Raw genomic sequence first — 26,910 nt, forward strand, 5'->3', positions numbered from 1 at the left:
AAAGCCAATAAGTGGCCACAACCAAGGCAGAAGACAAATATTGCCATTAATGGTTGAACTATTTAGATATAAATTAAAATCTGAAATTATCTTTAAAAATTATTATGATATCATTGTTAAGAGTTTTAATAGTCATTGAAAATAATTTTGGCCTTCTATTGCTGGAACAATAATCTGCTAGCTTTTTTCTTAGGTCACTACCCTGGACATTTTCCATGCCAAATAGACATTCAACTCAGGTAGGTAGGGAATTAATTTTTTTTTCTTTATTTTTTCATGCCCTTCATATTCTTTATTATGTCTGGATCAAATATAATTTATAATATGATTTGTTGTACATGATTTTGAAGTTTTTTTCTTCATGAAATTTTGATGAAGCCAAGTTGACAGAATGATTTATTCTTGCAAGGTGTGGCTAATTCCCAAACAAGACTTCTTCATGAAAGATTCATGGCCGAAATGGAATTAAATAGGTAAACATTAAATACAACTCATAAAGGTTATTTTGTTTAATTTCATAAATGTTAGTATTCCAGATAATTCACAAAGATCTCTTGTGACATTATTCTGCTTTACATTCATATTTAAATATTTTAAAACATTGGTTAACATCCATTAGTTCAAAAAGAATACAATGTTCTTTCTAATATTGTGTAGCTAACACATGTCCTAAGCAAATAATTTCCCTAAATAAGTCATTTAAAACAACTTAGGTAAACTGCATTGAGGGCCTACTAAGTTCTTCACTAGGATCCCCTGTGATAAACTCCATCCTGGACTTGCTTACCGTGAATTTTCATATGTGGCAGACAGTGTTTTGAAGGTTGGATCTGGAGGCTCCTCAATGTTTTTTTTTGTTTGTTTTGTTTTTTAAATTTATGATAGTCACAGAGAGAGAGAGAGAGGCAGAGACACAGGTGGAGGAAGAAGCAGGCTCCATGCACCGGGAGCCTGATGTGGGATTCGATCCCGGGTCTCCAGGATCGCGCCCTGGGCCAAAGGCAGGCGCCAAACCGCTGCGCCACCCAGGGATCCCTCCTCAATGTTTTAAAACATTTTTATGTTTTTCAAATTGCAAAAATGGCTATCACAACAAGTGGAACAATGGAACAACACAAAGATATTCATCCCTTCTTCCCTTGCCCAGAAAAGACATGAACAACCTACTGTGTATCCTTCAATTTCTCATACTCATATACTTACACATCATTTGCAGACACACATGTAGAGTTTTGCCACTTTATGTTATTAAAAATGAAATAATATTTTATCACTTTTATACATTTTGCTTTTCTCACCCAGCAATCCTTGTGGAAATCCTCCCCCGCCACATACCCCAAGTCAGTTGGCATAGATCTCATTCATTATTTTTAATGGCTGCATGACATTCCCCACAAAACCATCACATATAACATAGTGGATGTGACAGACTGTGAATTGTCACCCAAACTCTCTTTTTTTTTAGTAATAGAATTTTGATTTTATTCAGGACATTAATACGTGCTCAAAGAAAAGAATCCATTTTCCAGACTTCTGTGAAGGTAAGTATCATCATATGGTTAAGTTCTAGCCAAGGATACATAAGTATAAATGTTACAAGGGACTTCTGGGAAGGCTGCTTAAAAGATGCCAACTTAGCTCAGCGATTGGCACTTTGGTTTTTTTCCACTTTCTTCCTTCCTACTGGAATTGGGTTGTGATGAATGGAATACTAGAAGCCTATTTTAGTCCATGAGGTAAACTTGGGCATGGAGATCATGCTAACCTGGCAAAGCAGATAAAGGAAGGAGTCTGTGTTATTTGTGAGACCATCTTTCCAAATCTAGGCTTTCTATGTCTGGACTTGTTTTACATGAGAAGAAAAATAAACTTTTACCTTGGTTTAAAAAATATTATTTTAAGTTTTTTTTTTTTCCACTTCCCGAGACTTTATTTATTTTGGAGCAACTTAAGGTTTACAACAAAATTAAAAGGAAGATGCAGGGATTCCCTATATATCCCCAGCCTCAAGACATATGCAGCTTCCCTCATTATCGACATCACTCACCAGAATGGTACTTTTTTTTTTTCATCCGAGGATAAATCTAGAATGGCACATTCAGTTTCTTTTATATGCAGCCAAACCCACTCCTAACTGATAAAGTTAAAACTACTTGCCAGAATTTTAAATTGTCAGATGTTTTCGATGAAACTTTGATGTTGGTTTGTGCTTGCCAATATAATTGCCCTTTCTTTGAACAGACTAAAAATTCTAGTTTATATATTTTCTGTAAAAGGTAGAATATTTTTTCAAGGCAAATTAAGTTAAACCTTTTTACATACAATAAAAGCTATCTTAACATTTTTTTTTCTTTTGAAAGTTTAAACAATTTGATTTGAACTGGATATGTCAATGGGATGAATCTTCTGTTGAGTAAAGTTATTTAAATACGAAGACCCCCCACCCCCACCACCTCCAGCTGCTTGGGCAATAAACATCAAGGAAATGTTAGTGCAACCCAGTTGTCAATTAAAGAAAGCAATTAGGATTTTTGTCTGTTGGCCCAACTAGTACCAGTGAGCACTTCCTCCAGGGTATATGAGAATAAAGAAAATGTCTCTTAGAAAAAAATTTCAAGGGATTTCGGTTTGTCAACGATATTTTCAAACCAGGCAGTAAACAGGAAGTATCCACCATTGGTTATCAGATGGCTGTAAAATTAGGCTAGCAAATTTGCTTGCTGTAATAGTCTATCTGAATGAAATCATACAGAGAACAAATACTGCCACGGGAATTAAGTCTAAAGGGATTCAGTATTTCATTATAACAGATCTGAATAGTGTTCTACATCGGGAGGTTACTAACAAAATGTTTAATGGTATTAATTAAGGTAAAATCGAAAACTGGTAGAGAAGAGGAAAAGTTCAAAAGTGGCAGCAATGTGCAAACTATTTTACTTTGATGCATAACAAACTGCCCTTTGAAATTTAATTAAATCATAACTGAAACTAGTAGAGAAGTTTGTACCGTATGGGGTCTTTCATTTTAACTTATCAAAGCATTTTAGAAGATTAATGAATCCTTGTAAAATTACTCTAGGTAAGCAAATATTATTGCTGTTACTTAAAGGAGTTCGAAGATTGAAAATTATGTCAGATTATGGCATCAAAAGGATTTTCTACAAACACTATTTATTTATATTGAACAAAATGTTGAAGACAACCATTTCACTCATGCTTTCGTATATATTTTTAAGCAGCAGGAGGACTTTAGGGCAGAAACCGAACTCCTGGTGGCAAGAAATTAAACAGACTTTCAATAATCCAGTAGAATATTATTTCAAAGTCTCATATTTATAATTAAATTGCACCAATACAAGGTATTAATTACATGATATTATACAAAAGAAAAGTCACTCTTAGAACCTGTGCTAATGTTTTCAGTGCTAGATCACTTGTTTTAATACTAGTTGGTAATTCATAAATCAAAATACTGGGATGAAAAGGCCAAATGTTGTTCTTTAAATTATTATTATTTTAGCAAACACATAGAAAATGCCTACATGCTGGGTCATATGTATAAATGAATATTATTTTCTTTTTATTGGCTCGATCTCTCTATTGTTCCTTTCGTGATACTGAGCAAATCACTTAGCTCTTTAAACAATGGCCTCACACAGTCTCATTCCACATGTACATAGAGGGAAGCTTAGGACTTAAATTGATCCCAATCAGACTAAAGAGAAAGATCCTTTTTCCCCATGCGTGGGGGAGAGGTTTTCTTTTTCTCGCAATAAATGTAAGAAAATAAGTGCATTGTGTCCATTGCTACTGGCAGCTGTTTTGAAATTATAGGGGTAGCCAGTCTGTGGACAGAACCAAAACATGTCAGAAGCCAGAGTCAAGAGAATCATAATGATATGGAACTGAGATTTTATGCTACTTTATTCGGAATATGCTCGTACTAGAAATTTTATTATGTGATTGAATATATATCCTTCTTGTTTAAAATAATTAAAATTGTTTGTGTGTGTGTATTTGTTTTTTTTGTTACTTATAGCCCAAAATGACCTAACTGATGGAATATTTGCTAAATCCAGCCCCCCAAAAAGTGTATTTTAAAAGGAAAAATGATGCAGGTGCCTGGCTGACTCAGTTGGTGGAACGTGCAACTCTTGGTCTCAGAGTTGTGAATTTAAGCCCCATTTTGGGCATAGAGCTCACTTAAAAAAATAAATAAGTAAAAGGAAAAATGATGGTATTACCTCTATAATACCTTACTTTAAAGAAATTTAAGATGTTCTGCATATGTTCTTGTCAACATTAGGAAGAGGCTTGGATGCAGAAACCTGTTGCTATTATCTGCTTTCAGCATCTCCCAAAGGCATCTTTTCCACTCTAGTTAAATATTAAGCAAAGGGGATCCCTGGGTGGCTCAGCGGTTTGGCACCTGCCTTTGGCCCAGGGCGTGATCCTGGAGTCCCGGGATCGAGTCCCACGTTGGACTCCCTGCATGGAGCCTACTTCTCCCTCTGCCTGTGTCTCTGCCTCTCTCTCTCTCTCTCTCTCTCTCTCTCTCTGTCTATCATGAATGAATAAATAAAATCTTTAAAAAAATAAAAATAAAAAAATAAATATTAAGCAAAATGTTAGTGTTTCAGCCTGATGATTTTCTTTGGCCAAGTGAATATTTGTAGACTTCTAAATATTTGTAGTTTTTCCTTATTTATATGTTGTTTCTTCTGGCTTTGCTTACATCTAATTTTTGTGTCGTAGACTTGGCCTGTTATTTATGATGACACCATATAGTCTCATAGGGAGGAGGAGAAATTGCCCTTTCCTCTCATTTCCATAGAAGGGGGAGTTTCTGATCCCCTCCTGACGAGTGAGTATCATTGGAGGGTAGCCTTCCTGTTTCTCTCCATTCCCTGTTACTTGTGACGCCTGAAAGAAGGAAGAGCTAATCTGATATTTTTGGAGATCTCATAACCATTACATAACCACATCTCCTTCCCAAGGGTAAAAAAGATCTTTGTACTTCTTTCCTAGAAAATAATCTATATAGAAGAGTTAAGAACATACATCTCTTACAGAATCTCTTGCTGGAAGCTTTGAAAGTTTCCTAGCTTTGTTTGTTTCTAATGGATAGTAGAGGACAACCTCTTAGCTGTTGTCATGGATATACAGTTATTTCCCAAAAGGAACAGTAAATAGAAAGATCAGATTATTTCCTACCCTCTTCCTTCCCACGAAAGCTAGAACAGATGTTAAGTTGGTCCTATAGAGGTTAGCTATGAGCCCTGGGCAGGCACAGACACAGAGCCCAATCTATGTCTATCTACTCCATGACCTAGAGAGCTGCTCAGCTCAGGCCTCGAGACTTATCAGATGTTCAAAGGAACTTTGCCTTCCACAGAGGTCTGGAAGCAGGGAACAACTGAATAGGAATAAGCTGATATTAAAAAAAAAAAAATTCTTCTGCTCATCTGTGTACTAAATAGGAATAAAGTGGCATTTAAAAAAAATCCTATGGCTCATCTTGGGTGTCTTGACTCTCATTTTACTACATTGAAAGATTTAAGTAGGCCTTAGCCAAGTCAGAAAAAGCAGCTCCAACACTGGCTGGTTTCTAGAGTATATGGCTGGCTGGACTGGTGACAGTCTGACATTCAATGGGCTGTGTTTTCCTAGTGGGTAGAGTTACTATGCCACAAAGCAGAACTAGTCAGACTGTTTATTTTTTCACTTTTTCATTCAGGTATGACAGGCTATTCTTTGCTTCCTGACTCTAGGCAGTAGTCACCCCCCGGCACAGCCCACAGCTTGCTTTGGAAGGTCCTTCCCATCCTCTCTCTTTTTGCTTCTGACTAAATTTGTAATATTTTCGGGATATGTAGAAGTTTGCTAAAAACTTTAGTTCCTGTGACAGAAATAATGAAGAATGTATTATTACAAATACAGGGTAAATATATTTTGTTCAGTAAATGAATAGCCACAATAACATTAATATCCATGATATCAAACTGCTTTTGGCTGGGGCGGGGGGCAGAAGTACAATGTAATGACTCTGACCAAACTTCTTTGGGTGATCAGTAGAGAATAATCAGCATTCTGCAATAATCTGTTATTTAAATTTTTCTGCACGCTTTGGTTTTATTTTTTATGTTTATTTTATTTTATTTTTTATTTTTATTTTTTAAAAAATATTTTATTTATTTATTAGAGACACAGAGAGAGAGAGAGACAGAGAGAGAGAAAGAGGCAGAGACACAGGCAGAGGGAGAAGCAGGCTCCCTGCAGGGAGCCCAACATGGGACTCAATCCCAAGAACCCAGGATTATGCCCTGGGCTGAAGGTGGCGCTAAACCGCTAAACCACTGGGCTGCCCTTTTTAATGTTTATTTTAAAGATTTTATTTATTTATTTATTTATTTATTTATTAATTTATTTATTTATTTGAGAGGGAAAGAGAGAGAGAGAGTGCACAAGCAGGGGGAAGGGTGAGGGAGAAGCAGACTCCCCAGTGAATGGGGAGCCCTACACAATCCCAGGACCCTGGGATCATGACCTGAACCAAATGCAGATGCTTAATTGAGCCACCCAGGACTTTAGGTTTATTTTGCTCTTATTTTTCTAAGATTTTGAGAAGGGAGCTTTGGTTATTGATTTGAGATATTTCCTCTTCCATAATGTATACATTTAGCTATAAACTTTTCTCTTAGCACTGATGTAGCTGTGTCTCACAAATTTTGACATTTTATGTTTTCACATTCATTCAGTTCAATGTGTTTGTGTTTTTAAAGTTCCCTGAAGACTTCCTCTTTGATCCATGGGTTATTAGAAGCATGTTGTTTAGCTTCCAAGTATTTGGAAAATTTTCTGTTACCTTTTTGTTTTGACTTCTAGTTTGAATCTGTTGTGGTTGGAGAACATATTCTGTGATTTTAGTTCTTTTAAACTTGTTGAGGTTTGTTCATGGCTCAGGATACGGTTCATACCTTCCATGGGCATTTGAAAATAACGAAACAAATGTGTATTCTGTTGTTCGGTGGAATGTTTTATAAATGTTGATTAGATCCTGTTGATGGTATTGCTGAGTTCTTTTATATTTTTGATGATTTTCTCTCTAGTTGTTCTGTTAATTGTTGAGAGAGGGGAGTTGATGTCTTAAACTATGGCTGTGTATATGTCTATTTGTCTTTGAGTTCCAGGAGTTTTTTCTTTACAGAAGCTCAGCTTTGTTGCTAGGGAATACACATTTAGAATTACTATGTGTTTTTGGTGATTGGCCAATTTATCATTATATAATGTCTCTCTCTGTCTCTGGTGGTTTTCTTTGCTCCAAATTCTCCTTTATCTGGTATTAATAATATAGACACTCCTGCATTCTTTGGCGTAATGTTTGCATGATATATTTTCCATCATTTCACTTTCAGTGTGCCTATATTACTATATTTGAAATGAGTTTCTTTTCGACAGCCTATAATTGGGTGGATTTGTACTATGTCAACTTTGCTAAGCTGGAATCATACTTCCTAGAATTCCCTTTCTTGTAGAGTCTGAGCTAGGGTTGGCTGCAGGGGTGTGAGGGAAACAGAGAAGTCAAAGATGACTCTAGGGTTTTTGGTCTAAAAACTGGAAGAATTGAGCTGTCATACAATGAGATGAGGAAGACTATGGAGGGAGGTGGTATTTGGAGTTCAGTTTTGGAAAGTCTGGGTTGGAAGAGCATGTTGAACGTTTAAGTAGAGAAGTTGCATAGGCAGATGGACATGACGGTGTGGATTTCAGTGGAGGCGTCTAGGGAAAATCAATTTGGGAATGATCAGTTCTGCACAGACATCTCTTGAAGGAGTAAACATTTCAAAAATAAGCAACAGGCAAAATTTGGAAAGACGGAAAGAATGTCTTAAATCCCTTATCTAAAATGATTTGCTAAAGCTGTCAAGTATTCTTTCTTTTTTAAAAATTTTTATTTATTTTTTTAGTATTCTTTCAAAGACTTGGGTTTTGTATTTCAGAGAACTGTTAGAAGTCAGCATGATTTTTAGGGAGTATGTTCTGCATCAACCCTGAACACTACGTAAAATAGCTTCTTTGGTACTCGGGTAAATCCTGCAGGAAACTAGTATCAGCAAAGGGCTATTCATTCTTTGTATTCTGATCAAAGCTGCCATATTTTAATTAATTTCTAAGTGGTTAGAGACCGCTATGTAAAATTACCTAAATAAAGCAAATTGCAATACCAGCTCGTACCGATCAACAGAATGACCTTGGACAAACTGCGCCTCAGTTTCCCAGTATGTGTGATCGGAGTTAGCAGAGCTCTTCATAGTTTACAAAATTTCACAAAATTTTTATTTAAAACAAAAAAATTAAAAGTGAAATCGTTTTCAGGCGGGACGCTACATGCATGAGAGCTATAACGCTGTTACGGCCAACTGACTCATGGAGACCGACTAAACGTGAGGTGGGAAACACCTTTAAAAGTCTACCTGCGTCTTAGAAAGCTTTTGAGGAGAAAGAAGCCGCAAACGCACTTCGCACATGCGCAAAGGCGCACCCTGGCGGGAGCGTGGAAGCGGGACGGGCGGAGGGAGGCGGGGCCCCGCGCCAGCCTTTCCTCCCCGCTCCGCCCCTCGGCGCCGGGCTGTGCGTGACGTCACGTGAAGTGCGTACTTCCGCTTCCGGCCACTCACGTTTCTCTTTTTTCCTGTCCGGCTGAAAAGATGGCGTCCCGCAAGGAAGGCGCCGGCTCCGCGGCCACTTCTTCCAGCTCCACCACCGGCCCGGCGGGGAAAGGCAAAGGCAAAGGCGGGTCCGGAGATTCGGCCGTGAAGCAAGTGCAGATAGATGGCTTGGTGAGTGGGCTTCCGTTTCGCCGGGTCCACGTGGGGACCTCAGTTCTTCGTCCTGTCCCGCCAGACGCGCTGCTTGGCAGCCTCTGCCTGGGGCCTGGTGAGACTGGGACAAAGTTTTCCCCGAAAACCTTTCTCTTTCATCTTCACTGTTTGTGGGGAGGCGCGACAACTTTCTCTGCCACCCATCGTGGGGGTTGAGGACTTAGGGAACAGGGGCTAGGGGTGTGTGTATGACAGATTGTTGGGGTCTTGTCATGAGACGCTTAGATTTGGAGAAAGAGTCGTCTGGAAGACACACAGGGGAAGGGAGGTGTCAAGAAGGATCTAGGAATCTACGGCTTTTGGAAGGTGAGGTAAACTTCATTGCTTCTCTGCTGGGGGTCTGACATCCGTAACTTCCCAAGTGGAGATTGACTTTATAGCCACTTGTGAGCCGGTGAAGCCGTGGAGTGGGGATAAACACTTCTTATGTTGGCTTCCCCTTTCCCCGTCTGTGCCTGTTGGAGTGCCTCGGGATTGGGGTTTAGGTATCTTTCTATCCGGTCTCTGTTTGACTGGTGTAACCAGAGGAGGTAAAAGCACACTCCTGGAGCCAGACGGCGTGGGTTTGAGTCCCACCTGATTAAGAGACATCTGGTGGCTCAGGTCCTGGGATCGAGTCCCGCATCAGCCTCCCCCCATGGAGCCCGCTTCTCCCTCTGCCTGTGTCTGCCTCTCGCTCTGTGTGTCTCTCATGAATAAGTAAGTAAAATCATTAAAAAAAAAAAAATTTAAAATTAGCTGAATGGTATTGGTTAAGTTAATCTTTACATTTATGTTCCTCATTTCGGTTGTTTTGAGGATTAAAATTGGCTTAATATGTGTCAATAACTAGAACAGTGTTCTGGGACATAGTTAATGACCATTTAATCCCTAGTTGCTCAAGTGTTATTGTTTGTGTTCCAAAAAGTCACAACAGCAGATACTCCTTAAATTCCTTTCTTGTGGCTTTAAATATAATTTATATTCTGATAACCTTTAGATTTATATTTCTTGCCAGACTTGGTTTTTGAGTGCCACTCTTGAACACCCCACTCCTTGCCTGACATCCCTATTTGGATATCTTAGAGGCATCTCAAATTTTACTTGTCCAAAATAAAAGTATGGCCATCTCCCTTTCCTTCCTTTCTCCTCTTTGGTCTTTCCTTGGTCTCCTGTGTTAGGAAATGGATCTATCATCTATGCATTTGAACAAGTCAGAAAACCTAGGCATTAACCTACTTTTTTTTTTTCCTCCGTCAGCAAATCCTGTTAGTTCCACCTCCAAAATGTATCAAATTCCATTGTTTTTTTTTTTTTTAAGATTTTATTTATTTATTCATGAGAGACAGAGAGAGAGAGAGAGAGAGAGAGAGAGAGAGAGAGAGAGAGGCAGAGACACAGGCAGAGGGAGAAGCAGGCTCCATGCAGGGAGCCCGATGCGGGACTTGATCCCAGGACCCAGGATCACAGCGTGAGCCAGAGGCAGACGTTCAACTGCTGAGCCACCCAGGCGTCCCTATATCAAATTTCTCTGCTTCTCATCTATATGCCATCAACCATGTCCACTTGAATAAAATACAGACTTCTTACCCCATTCTTCAAGGTCCTGCTATTCTAGTCTCTTCTCCAAACTCACCTCCTACTTGTAGACTACATTCCTAGTGACATTTTAGTTCTTTGTTTCCTCCTGAAATACTCAAGTATTTCTTACTACTTGGTGGCTTCTTATGATCCCCGAGGTCCCTGGCTTTATTTTTAATTTTTATTTTTTTAAGATTTTATTTATTTATTCATGAGAGAGAGAGAGAGGCAGAGACACAGGCAGAGGGAGAAGCAGGCTCCATGCAGGGAGCCCGATGTGGGATTTGATCCCAGGTCTCCAGGATCACGCCCTGGGCTGAAGGCAGCGCTAAACCACTGAGCCACCCAGGCTGCCCTGGTCCTTGACTTTAATGCCGCATTTTAAGAACGGCTTTGCCTACCAAACCTGTCGAAATGTATCTCTGTCTCCATCATCCTCCATCACACCACTCTGTTTCATAGCATTTTCCACTGCCTGTAACTGTCTTTGTTTTCTTGTCTCCCCCACCAGAATGTAAGCTCCTGAGGGCAGGCAAGGGACTATGCTCTTTCATGAGTTATGTTTCCGATAGAACCTTTTAGCTGATATGGATAGAATTTAAATGAATGAATAAAATATTTCATTTTTTTTTTTTTAAGATTTCTTTATTTTAAGAGAGGGAGTGGGCAGGGTAAGGGTGTGGGTCAGAGGAAGGAGAGAAGCAGACTTCCCACCCACCAAGTGCTAGCTGGCTGTGAGGCTACATCCTATGACCCTGAGATTATGACCTGAACCAAAATCAAGAGTTGGACACCTAATGACTGAGCCACCCAGGTGTCCCTCATTTTTGTACTGGTCCTAGTTCATGTCCTGATATCTTATAGATTATTTTAAAGATATCTTGAATTCTTCTCTTAGCCCTCTTCAGTCAATCCTTCATACATTTTTTTGTAATTTTCATTTTTAAGATTTAGTTTATTTGAGAGATAGCAAGAGAAAGAGAACACACAAGCAGAGCAGGGAGGGAGAAGCAGTCTCCTCTCTGTGCAAGGAGCTGGACACAAGGCACCCAGAGTCCTGGGATCATGACCTGAGCCAAAGGCAGATGCTTAACCAGCTAAGCCACCCAGGTGCCCCCTTCCTTCATATTTTCATTAAAACCTTCACTTAATGTGAAAGTTAAGATCTTGTTAACTTCCTTCCTGAAATGTTTACAGTGATATTGTATTGAATTCAAGGCCTTCTAAGATGTCCTTGGTTTTGTGTTCAGATTAATTTCCTACTGTTTCCAAGACTTGTAGAAAGTGTATGTTCCAGCCACATAGGACAATTTGTTAGCTTGGTGTTTAATTACATTTGTTCCTGCCATCTTGTTAGAGGTCAAGACCTGTTTTTCTTCTTGTATTGACCCTTTCCTTTCCTACCTTTGGTCTATTTCATAAAATCTTCTATATCTTTAATATTACCTTCCTCTTACGAACATTGTCAGGACTTTTCCCATGTTAAAATGTTCAGTTCTCTTTTTCACGTAACACTGTGTTCCATTCTTAGTTGCCACTTTTTTCCTCTTGAAGTCAATGGTTAATTACATAGATTTGTAGTTTTTCATTCTTTCTTCAACTCACTGTTAGAATCTCCATCCCTGATTTAGTATTTATTTATTTAAAGATTTTATTTATTTATTCATGAGTGACACAGAGACAGAGACACAGGTAGAGGGAGAAGCAGGCTCCATGCAGGAAGCCTGATGTGGGACTCGATCCCCAGACCCTGGGATCACGTCCTGAATCAAAGGTGGACGCTCAACTGCTGAGCCACTCAGGTGTCCCCCTGATTTAGTATTTAGAAAAATCATTGATAGCATTTGCAAAGAAGTATAAAAAATGCCAAAATATTCTCACACATGCAAAATATCACACATGCAATTATATCTATGATACATAATTTAAATAATCACAAAATTAACATCCAGTTATCTGCCATTCAACCTGAGAAATAGAACATTATGAATGTCTTTGAAACCTCTTCCCCTATTTCGTTCTTTTCTCCCATCCCTAATCCCGACTATGTAATCACTATTGTGAGTTTTGTTTCAAGGATTGGGTTTTCTTTATAGCTTCACCATAATGTATTTCTAAACAATTTGTTTACTTTTGCCTCTTTATATTGATAATATGAATGAAATGTGAATTAAATCATAGTACTTGTTCTCTAATGTCTTGAGTCATATATGCATATCTCACATTGTTTTTGAGATTAGCCCATTCTAGACTAAGTGGCTATAATTCATTCATTTTCATTACGGTAGAGCATCTCATTGTATAAATATGACATAATTGTCCTCATCTGACCATTAATGGACAATTAGATGGCTTGTTTTCCTTGTGTGAAACGGTATCTCACAGGAATCTTTTCGTTGTCCATTCCATTAGACTTGTCAATGTGACTTGTACTGTACCCTGCAGAGTCAGTGCTCATGTATCCTCTTGGAATGGAGGAGTGGATCTGTGGATCTTTGTTGTAGTCAAATGATCTCATTGTTCCTAGAAAAGATCAAACTTATCCTTCCTGTTGAACTTTTCATGTAAAACCCATGTCATTCCCCCAAACCAGTTTCCATGGATTAGAGAGACAAGCTGAGTTGCTCTCACCTGGTACCTTGTTAAAAATGCAGAAATACAGTATATCAGAATCTCAGGCCCCCATCTTGATTTACTGCATCAGGTGATTTATGGCATATTAATGTTTGAGAAGTATTGTTCTGGTCCACATTGATTTCTTCCTTTATCTGAACTTTTTATGATGACTGCTTATATTGCTCATCTTGACACATGGTCCTAGACTGTTCATTACTGGTTTCCTGTTTATTTTTCTTTTCTCACTGAGATGACAATTTGAAGGCAAAATTGTAAAAAAAATTTTAGGATTTTATTTATTTATTTTACAGAGAGAGTGATTGTTAGTGGGGGATGGAGAGGGACAAGAAGACACTGTGCTGAATTCTTGAGTCTGGAGCCAAACTCCAGAAGCAGGGCTTGGTCTTGACCTTGAGATCACTACCTGAGCCAAAACCAAGAGTCAGACCATTGCTTAACTGACTATGCCCCCAAGGTACCAAATTGTAAAATATTTGTATCTTTCATAGTTCCAGTGCTTAAAACTAATTACCATAGAAATTTATTTCCTTTTAAATTTTGTTTTTCTCTTTATGTAAAACTATCTTACTGTTTAAAATTGTTAGCTACCTCATCCATCCTTTATTGGAAGTAAGGTAGAATATGTTACTAATAAATGAAAAAGTCAGAGTTCCATATACTTTGTCATCTGGGTGTCAGCTCAGATGTTACCTCACAGGTACTTCCCAACTGCTCTACAGTGACCCCATCAGTTCATTGACCTTTATATTCACTCTGTTGGGCCCTTTGTTACTGTTGAAATTCTCTGATTTGTTGCTTGTCTTCTCTCTCTCTGTCTCTCTTTTTTTAAAAGATTTTATTTATTTATTTATTCATGAGAGACACACAGAGAGAGAGAGGTAGAGACACAGGCAGAGGGAGAAGCAGGCTCCACGCAGGGAGCCTGATGCGGGACTCAACCCTGGGTCTCCAGGATCAGGTCCTGGGCTGAAGGCAGCACTAAACCGCTGAGCCACCCGGGCTGCCCTGTTGCTTGTTTTCTCAAACTAAAATACCAACTTCCTGAGAGCAGGGCCAGTGTCAGGTTTGTTCACTGCAATGTTAATAGTGACTGACACAAAGAAAGCACTAAGATACTATAAATGAATTAATACAGTTCTGTGGTACAAGAAATTTTCTTGAAAATGAATCGTGAGGAAACTGGGGCAGTAAATGCTTTGTAGCAATGTGTTGGTGAGGAACACAGTGAGTCTGGGAGACTGAGCTTTATAAACTCACTCATATTTCTTCCTTTTTTTAAGCATCGGTGTCTTATCTATAAGAAAAATCACTAGTGTTAATTGAGCACCTGCTATTTATAAGACCCTGTGAAGGAAAGTTCAGTTAGATTATGTCTGATTCTCACAACAGTTTTAAGGGTAGATGTTACCTGTCTTACTTAACTGGTGGTTATTCAGATCTGATGAGAAAATGGTGGTAGAAGTGCTTTGTGAACTGAAATGAGTAATTCCAATTTGTAAGGAGATTATACGAGGCTATGACACATATGACTGTATATTTTGTGTGTATGTGTGTGTGTGTGTGAGACACTACATGAAGTTACAGAGACTAGATTGCAGCGCATTAAACTATGAAATGGAAGCCCTAGTCTAAAATCCATGTCTCAAGTAGAATACAGTTTGGCCTTTTAATGTTTCAACAACAAAAAATTGTGTGGCTCTTGGCTCCTTCTTTTCTTTTAGGTTTTTATTATTTATTCATGAGAGAGACAGAGAGAGAGGCAGAGACATAGGCAGAGGGAGAAGCAGGCTCCTTGCAGGGAGCCCGATTCAGGACTCGGATCCTAGGACCCCAGGATCACAACCTGAGCCAAAGGCAAGATGCTCAACCACTGAGCCACCCAGGTGTTCCAGATTGTCTTCAGGAAAGAATAAGTTGCTTCACATACTTGGGTATTTTAGTCAAATAACTTGAAATTCTTTCAAGCACCAAAATTTTACATTTTAGCCATTTTAATTATAAGTCATTCTGAAGTGTATTACATAAATTTCTGCCTCTTTAGTCAGAGAATATTGGACATAGCCAAGTTTTGATGACTTAGTATTATCATTAAGAACAAAATTTATTGCCCCATACTAGACAGTCCTCTTGAATCCCTTTGGGTATTTACATCTGTTTATTTCTATATTGTCCTGTGTCTTTGAGGTGTCTTGAGTAATTTGTCTTTCTAGTTGGCTACCTTTCTTCTTACTGTTTTGTTGGTAAATTTACATGTCTTTTACCCCATTTATTTCCAACTTGTCATTTGCTGTGGATAGTAAACCAGATAAGCAGTCTTGTTAGGATTATTTTTAATATGAGACTAAACAGACTCTGAGTGAGGATTGAATTAAGTATGCGGTCTGACAATTTGACTACTTATATTTTTGCTTTGGCAAGTAAGGTATCACTAATTTTAAGTAATAGTGTTTTATAGTAGATTAAAACGTTTGACAGGACATACAATATTATATCCCTGGAACTTCAGGAGCTGATAGAACTAATATTAGCTGGATTAGATGTCTATTCAGTCACTCATGGAAACTGAGTGGCTTTTCAAGGGCATAAAGTGATTTTAACTTGGAGCTTGGACTCAAATCACAAATTGCCACCTTTTTTCATTTTGTTTTCCATTCAACTGCTTCATATATTGTAAGTACTCAGTAGCTGTTAGCTGTTATTAATGTGCTAGGTACTATTCAGAGTACTTTATATTTATTATAGCATTGAAACTGTATAGCTCTGATTTGGGAACCATTATTACCCCCATTTTACAAATGAGGAAGCTCATATATATATATATGTGTATATATATATAGGTTATGTGACTTGATGAATCTCAGGATAAGGGGAAATAGAAGTAGTGTTCACAAAAGAATTAATCCAGTGTTTCTTGCTCGAGCATCAGGAAGTGCATTTTCCAAAACTTAAGTCTCTTACAGACTTAGAACTTTAAAATGTACAAGAAACCTAATATATCAGAATCTGTATATTTAATAATCTGTCATATTCAAGGGGAAGATTTGTAGCTAAAAGAAGTCAATTTAGTAAACATTCTTATTTAGGAAAAGGCAACTTTAGCTGGTGGGTCACACTGTAAGATATTGGGGAATCAACATTGAAGAAAATAGGAGGCATACCAAAGACAATTGAGAGGAGTGCTGGTAGGTATTCCTCAGTAAGGTTGTTTACTTGCCTTAGGATAGGCAAATCTAAGTCTGTCTGACTTCTTAGGATGCTTTTAAGATTTGTATAATCGTGCAGACATTCTGGACTTTGTTCCTTTCCTTTAAGGTCAGAGGGCTTATTGAAATCCATTGCCTTTTTGAGACTGCTTTCTGATCGTGCATCTTGTGTTTATGGCATATATATCAGTGTTTCTTGTAGCTGTCTTGGAATAACTTAAGGGGCATAGCATACACGGTATTTCTCATGGGGGAAATGATTTAAAAAATCAGTTGCATCTCTGGGTCTTAGTTTCTTCTTTAATATGAGGATAACGTGTGGCCTTCCTATTGTAATAAATAGAAGCTTAATATATATTATTTTTATTGATGTTTAATTATTGCTAGTAACAGATTCAGTAGTTGGTATTGATTTTAATAGTTGGTATTCATTACAGTGGGATTCCAAACTCGATGTTTTACAGAGTAAATGGGAGATAATGAAAAATTTTAACTTTAGTTGTAGCATATCTGACCCAGATGAAATGGCATATGTACTCTTCAAATGTTTTTTTTGACATTAAAAGGTGTAGGTGCACAATATTTAGGTTTCTTTTGTTTTCTTGTCATCTTTGGCTCTAGCTAGCTCTTATATAATTATAAATTCTGATCTTCAGCTTAAAATCTGAGATTTCAAGAGCTTTGCTGAGCAGCACTAGGTATTTTAAGTCTTCCTAGCGTTTTTCTGGATGTTCAGCTTAGTCCAGCCTTTAATACTGGGGAGACAAGCCTCTACAAAGCATTAGGCTTTAGCTAGGGTCCTCTGGTCAAATATCCTCACTTGTACTTTACCAGGTCTTCCTTAATTTCTTGGGTGAAAACTTACGATTTCAGCACTGACACGGAAACTTGGTTGCATTTCCTTTTTCTTGGAGATTAGTTCATAATTTTTCTTTTGTAAAATATCATTTAAATTATGGTACTTGGACATGATTTCCTTCAGCAATGTATGAGAAAATATACTTAAAGAGAAAATAGATTTTTTTCCCCATAAACTGTAGATCATTCTTTAATTTAATTTAATTTTTATTTTTTTAGATCATTCTATAAAATGGTTATATCTTGTTAAAGATAAGATTTAAAATTTTTTTAAATTTTTATTTATTTATGATAGTCACAGAGAGATAGAGAGAGGGGCAGAGACACAGGCAGAGGGAGAAGCAGGCTCCATGCACCGGGAGCCCGACGTGGGATTCGATCCCGGGTCTCCAGGATCGCGCCCTGAGCCAAAGGCAGGCGCCAAACCGCTGCGCCACCCAGGGATCCCCAAGATAAGATTTAATAGCAGAAATTACAGTGCAATATACATCTCCATCTATATGGTGACAAACTGTACTTATTTCATTAAAACCGAAAAAGCTGAAACAGACACTGGTGTATGCCAGAGTAGTACCCTGTATTTTTGTTAATGTTGGCACCAAGCCCAAAAATACAGGAGAGAAAACTGATTTCAGCAAAATAGTGATAACTTAGTATTAACTTAATCAAAATATAAAACTTTTTTACTGTTTGAGTCTGGATAGCAGCTGTATTTTGGCATAACATTTTAGAGTTTTAGTTTTACTCCAAATAGTACCTAAATACCACAGATACTCCTCACATCCTGATGATTAATATGAATTTTTTTCCTCAGTACCTCTTCTACTTCTATCCTTGTCCCAAGCTAGTTTAATCTGACGTAAGTAGCAAAAGTTTATCTGTGGGACAGTAGTAATGTGCTAAAATTCGATTTTTTAAACAAAAATTAATATGTATTCATTGAATGGAAAGTTTGGAGAAATCAATCTTAGATACATGCACATGCACACGCCTACACACACAAACCAGAAAGAAAATTTCTCAGTTTATAAGCTCATAACATGAGGGTGGGTAGCACCATTAAGATTTTGAGGTTTACTTTTCTAATGTTTTCCCTATGCTTTAATAAATACCTACATTGAGGTTAATGGCTTGAAGATTATGCATGATTTTAAGCATGTTGCCAAATTGCTCTCCAGAATAGTTGTATAATATAGTTTATTTTCCCATGTATAGAGGATTGAAGTGCTGCTTCTTGGCATCATTGCCAAAGGAGTTAGGATTTTTAAAAATCTTACTCTTTTTTTTTTAAGATTTTATTTATTTATTCATGAGAGACACGGAGAGAGAGAGAGGCAGAGACACAGGCAGAGGGAGAAGCAGGCTCCATGCAGGGAGTTGGACATGGGACTCGATCCTGGGTCTCCAGGATCACACCCTGGGCTGAAGGCGGCGCTTAAACCGCTGAGCCACCTGGGCTGCCCAAAATCTTATTCTATATTTTTAAAATTACATGTGCCTATTAGTATGCTAATATACTTGTTACAGTGATTCCAGTGAGATGCTTTTTGTTGTCTGTTAGTGTTACCACCATCTGCCCAAGTCACTAGGGCTTCTGATATCATCTTTGATTGCTCTATAGGGTTTCCCTTGGATTGTTTTTTTTAGGATCACTTAGTTTGTGAGTCTATAACTGTGTTATCTACAGTATTCATTTCTTACTCTCTGAATTATTGCAAAAGCCTCATGTGACTGGTCTTACAGATTCTATTTTATACTTGGCTACTACTACACACAATGCTGCTGAGTAAATAATTACCTTTTTTAAAAAAAGATATATTTATTCATGAGAGAAACCTAGAGGCAGAGACTCAGGCAGAGGGAGAAGCAGGCTCTCTGCAGGGAGCCTGTTGTGGGACTTGATCCCAGTACCCTGGGATCATGACCTGAGCCGAAGGCAGACACTCAACCACCGAGCCACCCAGGCATCCCATAAATAATTATCTTAAAGGGCAGCTATAGTCCTAGAATGCAAAAACCTTTTGGAAAATCCCCATTACACAAAATAAAATCCAACCTGATACCCTGACTATTAAGATCTTTATCTTCTGTTTTTACCTCCAAATGAGGACTTGTAGATAACTGTAGATAAATTTTCAAGTTTGGTTTAAGGATAGCCTTTAAAACAATTAAAACCAAAGTATTTTCCCTTGAACCTATGGTACATAAATCAAAAAGCAAAAAAGAGTATGTATTGCAAAGAAGCTCTCACTTTCATCCATCTTCAACCACCATCTTCTCAGAGGCAGTCACAATTACTCTTTTTAATGTGTCCTTCTGGACTTATTTTAGTAAGCACTGCCTCCTGTTAAGAACAGAAACAAACTATAATTGAAGTGCCCCCAGATCACCTAAAGGCCTTCTAACTAAGCAGTGATCCATTCTCCTCAATATAACAAACTTAAAACATGTTAGGAGTGGATCGCTCATAGCAGTTTTGTAATTTTTCGGTTTGTTTTGTATGAGAGAGGAAATGAATTTTGTTCCAGCAAAGCTTTTTTTTTTTTTTTTAAGATTTTATTTATTTATTCATGATAGACACAGAGAGAGAGAGAGAGAGAGGCAGAGACACAGGCAGAGGGAGAAGCAGGCTTCATGCCGGGAGCCCGACGCCCAGGAAAGCTTTTTTTATCACTCATTTTACTTTGGAAAAATTAATTTTTTAGTTTTTGGGAAAATTTGCAGATCGGTTATGTACATTGAGTTGGTAAAAACTTAACGTTAAAAATAAAACATCCTCATCACTTAACATTTAATTGTGATTATACATTTGTATGTTTGATTACATTATTGAACTTTCTCATGACCAATTTTTATGAGGAGAGCAGTGCTATTCTGTTGAATTTCTGGAGACTACTTTACCTTTCTCCCCCTTTCTGCAACAATTATTAGTTGATTTAACTTTAAAATTGTGGACCATTGATGAACATTAGATCCAAGAGAATAATGATGAAGTATGCTCTTTCAACTGAAATATTCTAGAAGTGATATTGATTAAGTGTTTTGGAGCATTGCAACTAATCCTGTATGTGTCAGGAGCAAAATGTCTTTTTTTTTTTCGCTATTGAAGTTACTTAAATTTCTTTCACATCAAAACTGAACAGCAGTGATTTAAATCCTATTTATTATTTGACTCAGCCAGTTATGAAATGGAGCCCCTATCCCACTTGAGCCATAAAATGTGTTAAATTTAAGACTAATGCTGCTTTCTGCTTTTTGAATTTACATTTTGGCAGTAACTACCTTCTTTGTTCAGTGTTAGAAAAAAATGATCTAGGCTTAACCAAATAAGAAAACTGCCAAGTTCACAGATCAGTCAGTGAAAGAAGCCAGAATTAAATGAAAGTCTAGTTATTGACTTTACAGAATATGCTAAGGGGAGATTCTGTGGCATTACAGTTTCTTTGAGACTAAAATTCTTCTATGGTAATAGCTGTTCTTTGACAGTGATTGATGTGAGAAATTCAGGCTGTGGACCTTACCTCCCAGAATCTATAAAACTGGAATAAAGCCAGTGTAGGAATCATGCATCCTGCCTGACCTCTTCTCCAAATGACCAGCAACTGGTGCAGTTGGGTATTTTGCCTTTTTATTTCAGTTTTAAGAAACTCTTGGAGTGGATCTAGTCTTTACCTTTAGCAAGGATGATGATATTTTTAAGGGAACTTGCGTGCATATGTAAACACATGTATACACCGTATGCACTGCTGTTTTGAATAAGTCCATTTACTGTTAACTTTGACAATTTAATACAGATGTAAAAGTCTTGTTTTAAAACCCTGTGGTAGGGTATCCCTGGGTGGCTCAGCGGTTTGGCGCCTGCCTTTGGCCCAGGGCGCGATCCTGGAGTCCCAGGATCGAGTCCACGTCGGGCTCCCTGCATGGAGCCTGCTTCTCCCTCTGCCTGTGTCTCTGCCTCTCTCTCTCTCTCTCTCTCTCTCTCATAAATAAATAAATAAATCTTAAAAAAAAAAAAAAACCCTGTGGTATTGGTTGTTATAAGAGCTCTAGATCAACATGATTGATACGTCTTAACAAAACTAGAAGTTTGGTGTCAGGTGGTTGATTTTTTTTTTAAATAAATCTCCTTTATTAGATTAAGTTTTTTTTTTTCTTTTTTAAGATTTCATTCATTCATTCACGACACAGAGAGAGAGAGAGAGAGAGGCAGAGGGAGAGAAGCAGGCTCCATGCAGGGAGCCCGAGCAGGACTCGATCCCGGGTCTCCAGGATCCAGCCCTGGGCTGAAGGCCACGCTAAACCACTGAGCCACCTGGGCTGCCCAGGTGGTTGATTTTTAATAAATTATATTTACATCTTACTAGACTGAAAAAAATCTCTGAGGAATAAACTGAACATTCTGGGGAGGCAAGGGTCAGTGACATGACCTGGCATATTCTAGTCAGTCACTAAATATTTGTTGGATAGGTGGACAGATGAGTGAATGGATTAGGTGAAATGTTTTTTCTAGTAGCTATTGTGTTTCTGAGAATTTACTAGGCACTGTGTGCTCTAGGTACTTTGGGCAGATTATTTTTTGATCTTTGCAACAGTGCTGTGAGATAGGCACTGACTGATTTATCTCCACAGGAGGTAGATGAGGGCTGCCAAACTTTATTTTGAATTCTAGTACTCCAGCCTTTCAACTGTGCTATATAGTTTTTCTTTGTACAAACCAGAGGTTCACATTTGTGTATACAATCATAAGAAATAATTTTTAAGCTTTTACTAAAATTTTCTTTCTCACTTGAACATTATTTTTTTTCACACAGAAATTTAAGATTACTTTTAGAGTAATCTAGATTAAATTAGTAAATTAAGGTTAATAAATTAAGATTACTTCTAGAGTTACTATGTACAACAATTGGAAGACAGCAAATTGACATTTGAATGTTGGGTCTTCAGCTAGGCTTACTCACTGGATAAATAATCCACTTTCTTACCTCTGTCCTGTAGAGCTTATAATTTAAAGTGGGCCGCTGACATAAGTTTGTTTTTACCCCTGTTGAAAATGCAGTGTTCAGAATGGAATTAGAGCTAAGAGAATAGTGGTTTGACCCCATCTAAGGACTATGCTTGTCCTCTCCTACAGAAGCAGCATGGGGTGGTAGAGGAACTATTGGGCTCGATAGCCCCATAGTTTGGAGTATATCTCTATTGAAATATTGTCATATTTTGAAAGACTTCGTATCGGTAACATAAATTAAGATTTGTTTGATTATAATGTCTAAATGTTCATCTTCTAGGAGAGAATGGTCTACCTGCTTAATGTTACAGCTTCCATAAACCAGTGCCACCTAAAATATGGGTATGGTTTGTGAACTGTTTACTGTCTATATGAAATAAACACAGGATTGAGATTAAGTGTTTAAAAACCTCTATAGCAGTATAATATTGCTGTGATAGCCAAGAGTGTGATCCCTGGGCTTGTATTTTCTCTTTTGAAAAAATGTCACTTTTCTTGTAAGTTTTATTTTTTTTTACTATGGTATTGGTCTGTGAGGGCCCAGAGGAAAATAAGTTCTTCATTATGGATACTTTGAGAAGCCCTGTTATAAACTATTTGCATACCTATTTTATTTAGCTAATAGCATCTTCAAATAACCAGAGTCTAATAATCTTATATAGAACCTTGTATAAAATACTATTGTGATTATTAAATATCACTAGATTGGCTTTTTTTGTATTGGCTTTAGTGATAAAACATTTAAATGCTTTCAGCATTTCTTTTATCTGTGAGCTGTTTAAAAAGAAGAACAAATGAAAAAAAAAAAAAGAAGAACAAATGGATTTAGTGTTTTCTTATTCTAGGTGCACAATACAAGTTGCAACGTCTGAACATTCCCTGTGAACTCAGCTTTATACAAGAAGGTTTAAAATGATAGAAGGTATAGTTCTACAATTTAAAAGCTACTTATGTCTAATTTTATTTTATTTTATTTTTATTATTTTTTAAAGATTTTATTTATTTATTTATGAGAGACTCACAGAGAGAGAGGCAGAGACATAGGCAGAGGGAGAAGCAGGGTCCATTCAGGGAGCCCGATGTGGGACCTGATCCCCGGACTCCAGGATTATGCCCTGGGCAGAAGGCAAGCGCTAAACTGCTGGGCCACCCAGGGATCCCCTTATGTCTTTAATTTTAATTGGGCTTTTAGCAGATCCTTTTTCTGTCTACTATAGGGACAGTGGGAAACCAGCTTTTCTTGGTGAAGACTTACTGCTGTTAGTTTGCTCAAAATTTGAATTGATATTTTTGCTGATTTAAATTGGCTTATGTTAGGCTTCTCTTAAACAGACCTCTCTGCTTGTTGAAAACCAGACTGTATATCCAGAAGTGACCTCTTTGACCTTGGTGGTATGTACATACACATATTGTGTAGTCCTTTGTATATGTGAGTGCAGTGAGATCTGTGAATAGAGGTGAAGAGTAACCATATCAGCAGGAGATTAGAATTTAAAGTCAGTAGATGTTCAGGCTTATAGTTGTATTTTTTCGTTTTCTTCTCTTTCAAAGCCACTTATTCACCCACTCCTTTTTTACATACCCCCAGAAACATGCTAAAATCAAGATAAGTCCACATTCTGTAAACTCAGGAGCATTGTCAGAAAGAAATTTTGGGTTTTTTTTTTTTTTTTGGTTGAAACTTCATGCAGTAAATTGCTGTAGTCGCTGGATTTTAAAATCTTTTAACTTTTTCTTTCTTTTTCTTTTTTTTTAAGATTTATTTATTTATTTATTCAGAGAGAGTGAAAGAGAGGCAGAGACACAGGCAGAGAGAGAAGCAGGCTCCATGCAGGGAGCCCGATGCAGGACTCGATCCCGGGTCTTCAGGATCACACCCTGGGCTGCAGGCGGCGCTAAACCACTGCGCCACCGGGGCTGCCCATCTTTTAACTTTTTCTTAACATTTGATGTTTTTTGAATTGAAAACAAATACATGCCTATTATAACTAAATAATAACAGATTCATAAAAGATATGTCCTTCACCATTCTTGTTCATGCAGACGTAAAAGCATATCTGCATGTATATAATACATTTTTATTACTATTAATTTTTAAAACTAACGTTTTGTGCGTTGTGGCCTCTTGGGGAATCTGAGGAATGCCCCAGACCTTTCTTTCAGAAAAATGCCTTTAAGTATATAGAAATTATCAGTAAAATACCTAATTAATCCCATTAAATTCCAAAATACTTCAAAAAATGGCAAAATTGTGAATGTTTTACTTTTTTGGCTTCTAAAACAGTACAGTTTATTCTTGATTGCCTGGGCTTATTATAAACGTGAGTTATTATAAACTTGTGTTTATATATATTTATATAAAACATATTATACATAATGCAGGGATATAGCAGTGCTTTTTTACCTAGTTTCTTGTAAGCATTTCAGAGGATCTTTGAACTCTGAATTGAGAAAAATTGGTAGTGCCTACATATCTGAGTTGTTCATCAGATTTCTTTTTTTTTTTTTTAATATTTTATTTACTTATTCATGAGAGACAGAGAGAGAAAGGAGAGAGGCAGAGACACAGGTAGAGGGAGAAGCAGGCTCCATGCAGGGAGCCTGACGTGGGACTCCATCCCGGGTTTCCAGGATGACACCCTGGGCAGAAGGCGGCGCTAAACCGCTGAGCCACCAGGGCTGCCCCTTCATCAGATTTCTAAAAATGTGTATAGGTTTTTAAAGTTAAGGTGCTATTTATACAGAATAAAATCCACCTACTTTAAATATGTAATATGAACTTTTGTAGTTATAAATAACTGTACAGTTGCCACATCATCAAGGTGTAAAAATAGTTGCTTTGCCCTAAAGAGTGCGTCCATTTGCAGTCAGTATCAGCTCTCACCTTGGCCCGAGGCAACTACTTAGGTTAGGTTTTGTTTTCCCTTTTCTAGAATTTCAAATAAATGAAATCATATAGTACATAGCATTTTGTTTGGCTTCTTTCAGTTAGTATAGTGTTTTTCAGATTCTTCTGTTGTACTGGTATTTTGTTCCTTTTTATTGGGCTGAGTAGTAGTACATACAATGGATATAGTACAATTTGTTTATGTAGGTTTAACCTAGTGGCCTTTGGGTTGCTTTTAGTTTTTAGCTATTATGAATAATGCTGTTATGAACAGTTGTGGACGTATCTTTATGTGTGTATGTTTTCGTTTCTCCTGGTGAATTCCTAGCAATAGGAATTTGGTCATGTAGTAACTTTATATTTAACTAGAAGATGCTGCAGTTACTGTGTTCTACCTTTCCACAACACTTTTCATGGAATTCTAACTTTTTGGAAGGGTCTCAGTTTCTACTTTATTAACTCAGAAGTCTAGGACACCATCTTTTGATCTAGGACAGAAAATGGATTGTAATCCAACTCCTAGCTCTTGGATATTATATCTAGGTCTGATGTACCTTTGGATACTACGGTGTGTTAATTCACACGGTTAATGTTCTGGTTGTTGGTTTCCTTGTCTTCACTTGATTGATCTATTTTAAACTTTATAGAAATTCAGTATATTCAACATTTCTGTATGTCTACAGGAGTAGAGGGGATTCTGGTACTGCAAATTGGCATATTGCAAAGACTAAAAATTCCAGGTATATTTCCTAAATAGTTTGTTTTAATCCTGAACTTTAGTAAAGTTGCTTTAAAAGGGGAATTTTGTGTGGTAGATTCATAGACCTAATTTTACTGGGTTAAAGATGGACTCTGACACTGGTATTGGAAATATTGTTGATCAAAAGTCATTGCAATATTTCCTGAAAGGATTTTGCTAATCTACAAAAATTATATGAAATTTCTCATCTTAAATTAATATGATGGTTTCTTGAGACATAACTTCCTGTGAGGAGATTGAGTTTATTATTTATATACCAGTGCTTTTGGTAAAAGCCTGAAAGTCTTCTGCTCCCATCCTAGTGTTCATCCATCTTTAGGCTTTTTTGTTCTCCTGAAGTTTGACTTGTGTACTTCATAAAAAGTAAATATTAGCATTTTAATTTGAAATCCAGAGTTGGCAAGTATTCTCTTCACCCAAGCTGACTGATTGATTTTCACTTCTCTGTTCAGGTGTCATCAGGGGTCTTTCCAGGGTCATTCCAGTGGAGGTTACCTCCTTTTCACTCCTCTCTCTATTTTCTTCAGAGTGCACTTCACTATAATTTTCATTCATTTTCTTAATTGTCATTCTGGAATAGTGGTCTTTTTTTTTTTTTTTTTTTTAAGATTTTATTTTATTCATGAGAGACACACAGAGAGACAGGGACATAGGCAGAGGGAGAAGCAGGCTCCATGCAGGGACTTGATCCTGGGACTCCGGGATCACACCCTGAAGGCAGACGCTCAACCCCTGAGCCACCCAGGTGTCCCAGGAATAGTGGTTCTTAAAGTGGGAGAATTCCCAATACTTTTATAGATGGTCTCTGAGGTCTAAACTATTTTCATAATAATATTTAAACGTTACTTGTCATTTTTACTTTCATTTATGAGGGTTAAATAGAGGTTTCTTCCTTTCTTTTTTCTTCTCTTTTCTTTTCTTTTCTTTTCTTTTCTTTTCTTTTCTTTTCTTTTCTCTTTTCTTTTCTTTTCTTTTCTTTTCTTTTCTTTTCTTCTTTTCTTTTCTTCTTTTCTTTCTTAATTTTAATTCATTCATGAGAGACACAGAGAGAGGGGCAGAGACATAGGCAGAGGGAGAAGCAGGTTCCCTCTGGGAGCCCAATGAGGGACTCAATCCCA

At 37.4% G+C, this 26,910-nt stretch overlaps 1 protein-coding gene and 1 long non-coding RNA gene across 2 annotated transcripts in view; both read left to right on the forward strand.

Moving 5' to 3' along the window:
- Positions 1–407: 407 nt before the first annotated feature.
- On the forward strand, positions 408–8,453 carry LOC140595144 (uncharacterized). Its single transcript, XR_011996539.1, has 3 exons — positions 408–473; positions 1,490–1,541; positions 8,377–8,453. It is a non-coding gene; the product is annotated as an uncharacterized lncRNA (long non-coding RNA).
- A 196-nt stretch (positions 8,454–8,649) lies between these two features.
- Positions 8,650–26,910, forward strand: part of EIF3H (eukaryotic translation initiation factor 3 subunit H) — a 96,296-nt gene continuing 78,035 nt past the window's right edge. The window contains exon 1 of the mRNA XM_025993367.2: positions 8,650–8,840. Coding sequence (XP_025849152.2) covers positions 8,709–8,840 — 132 coding nt within the window. The 5' untranslated portion in view covers positions 8,650–8,708. The remainder of the gene's footprint in view (positions 8,841–26,910) is intronic.

This window comes from Vulpes vulpes, chromosome 13, assembly GCF_048418805.1.
Source record: "Vulpes vulpes isolate BD-2025 chromosome 13, VulVul3, whole genome shotgun sequence".
NCBI lineage: Eukaryota > Metazoa > Chordata > Mammalia > Carnivora > Canidae > Vulpes > Vulpes vulpes.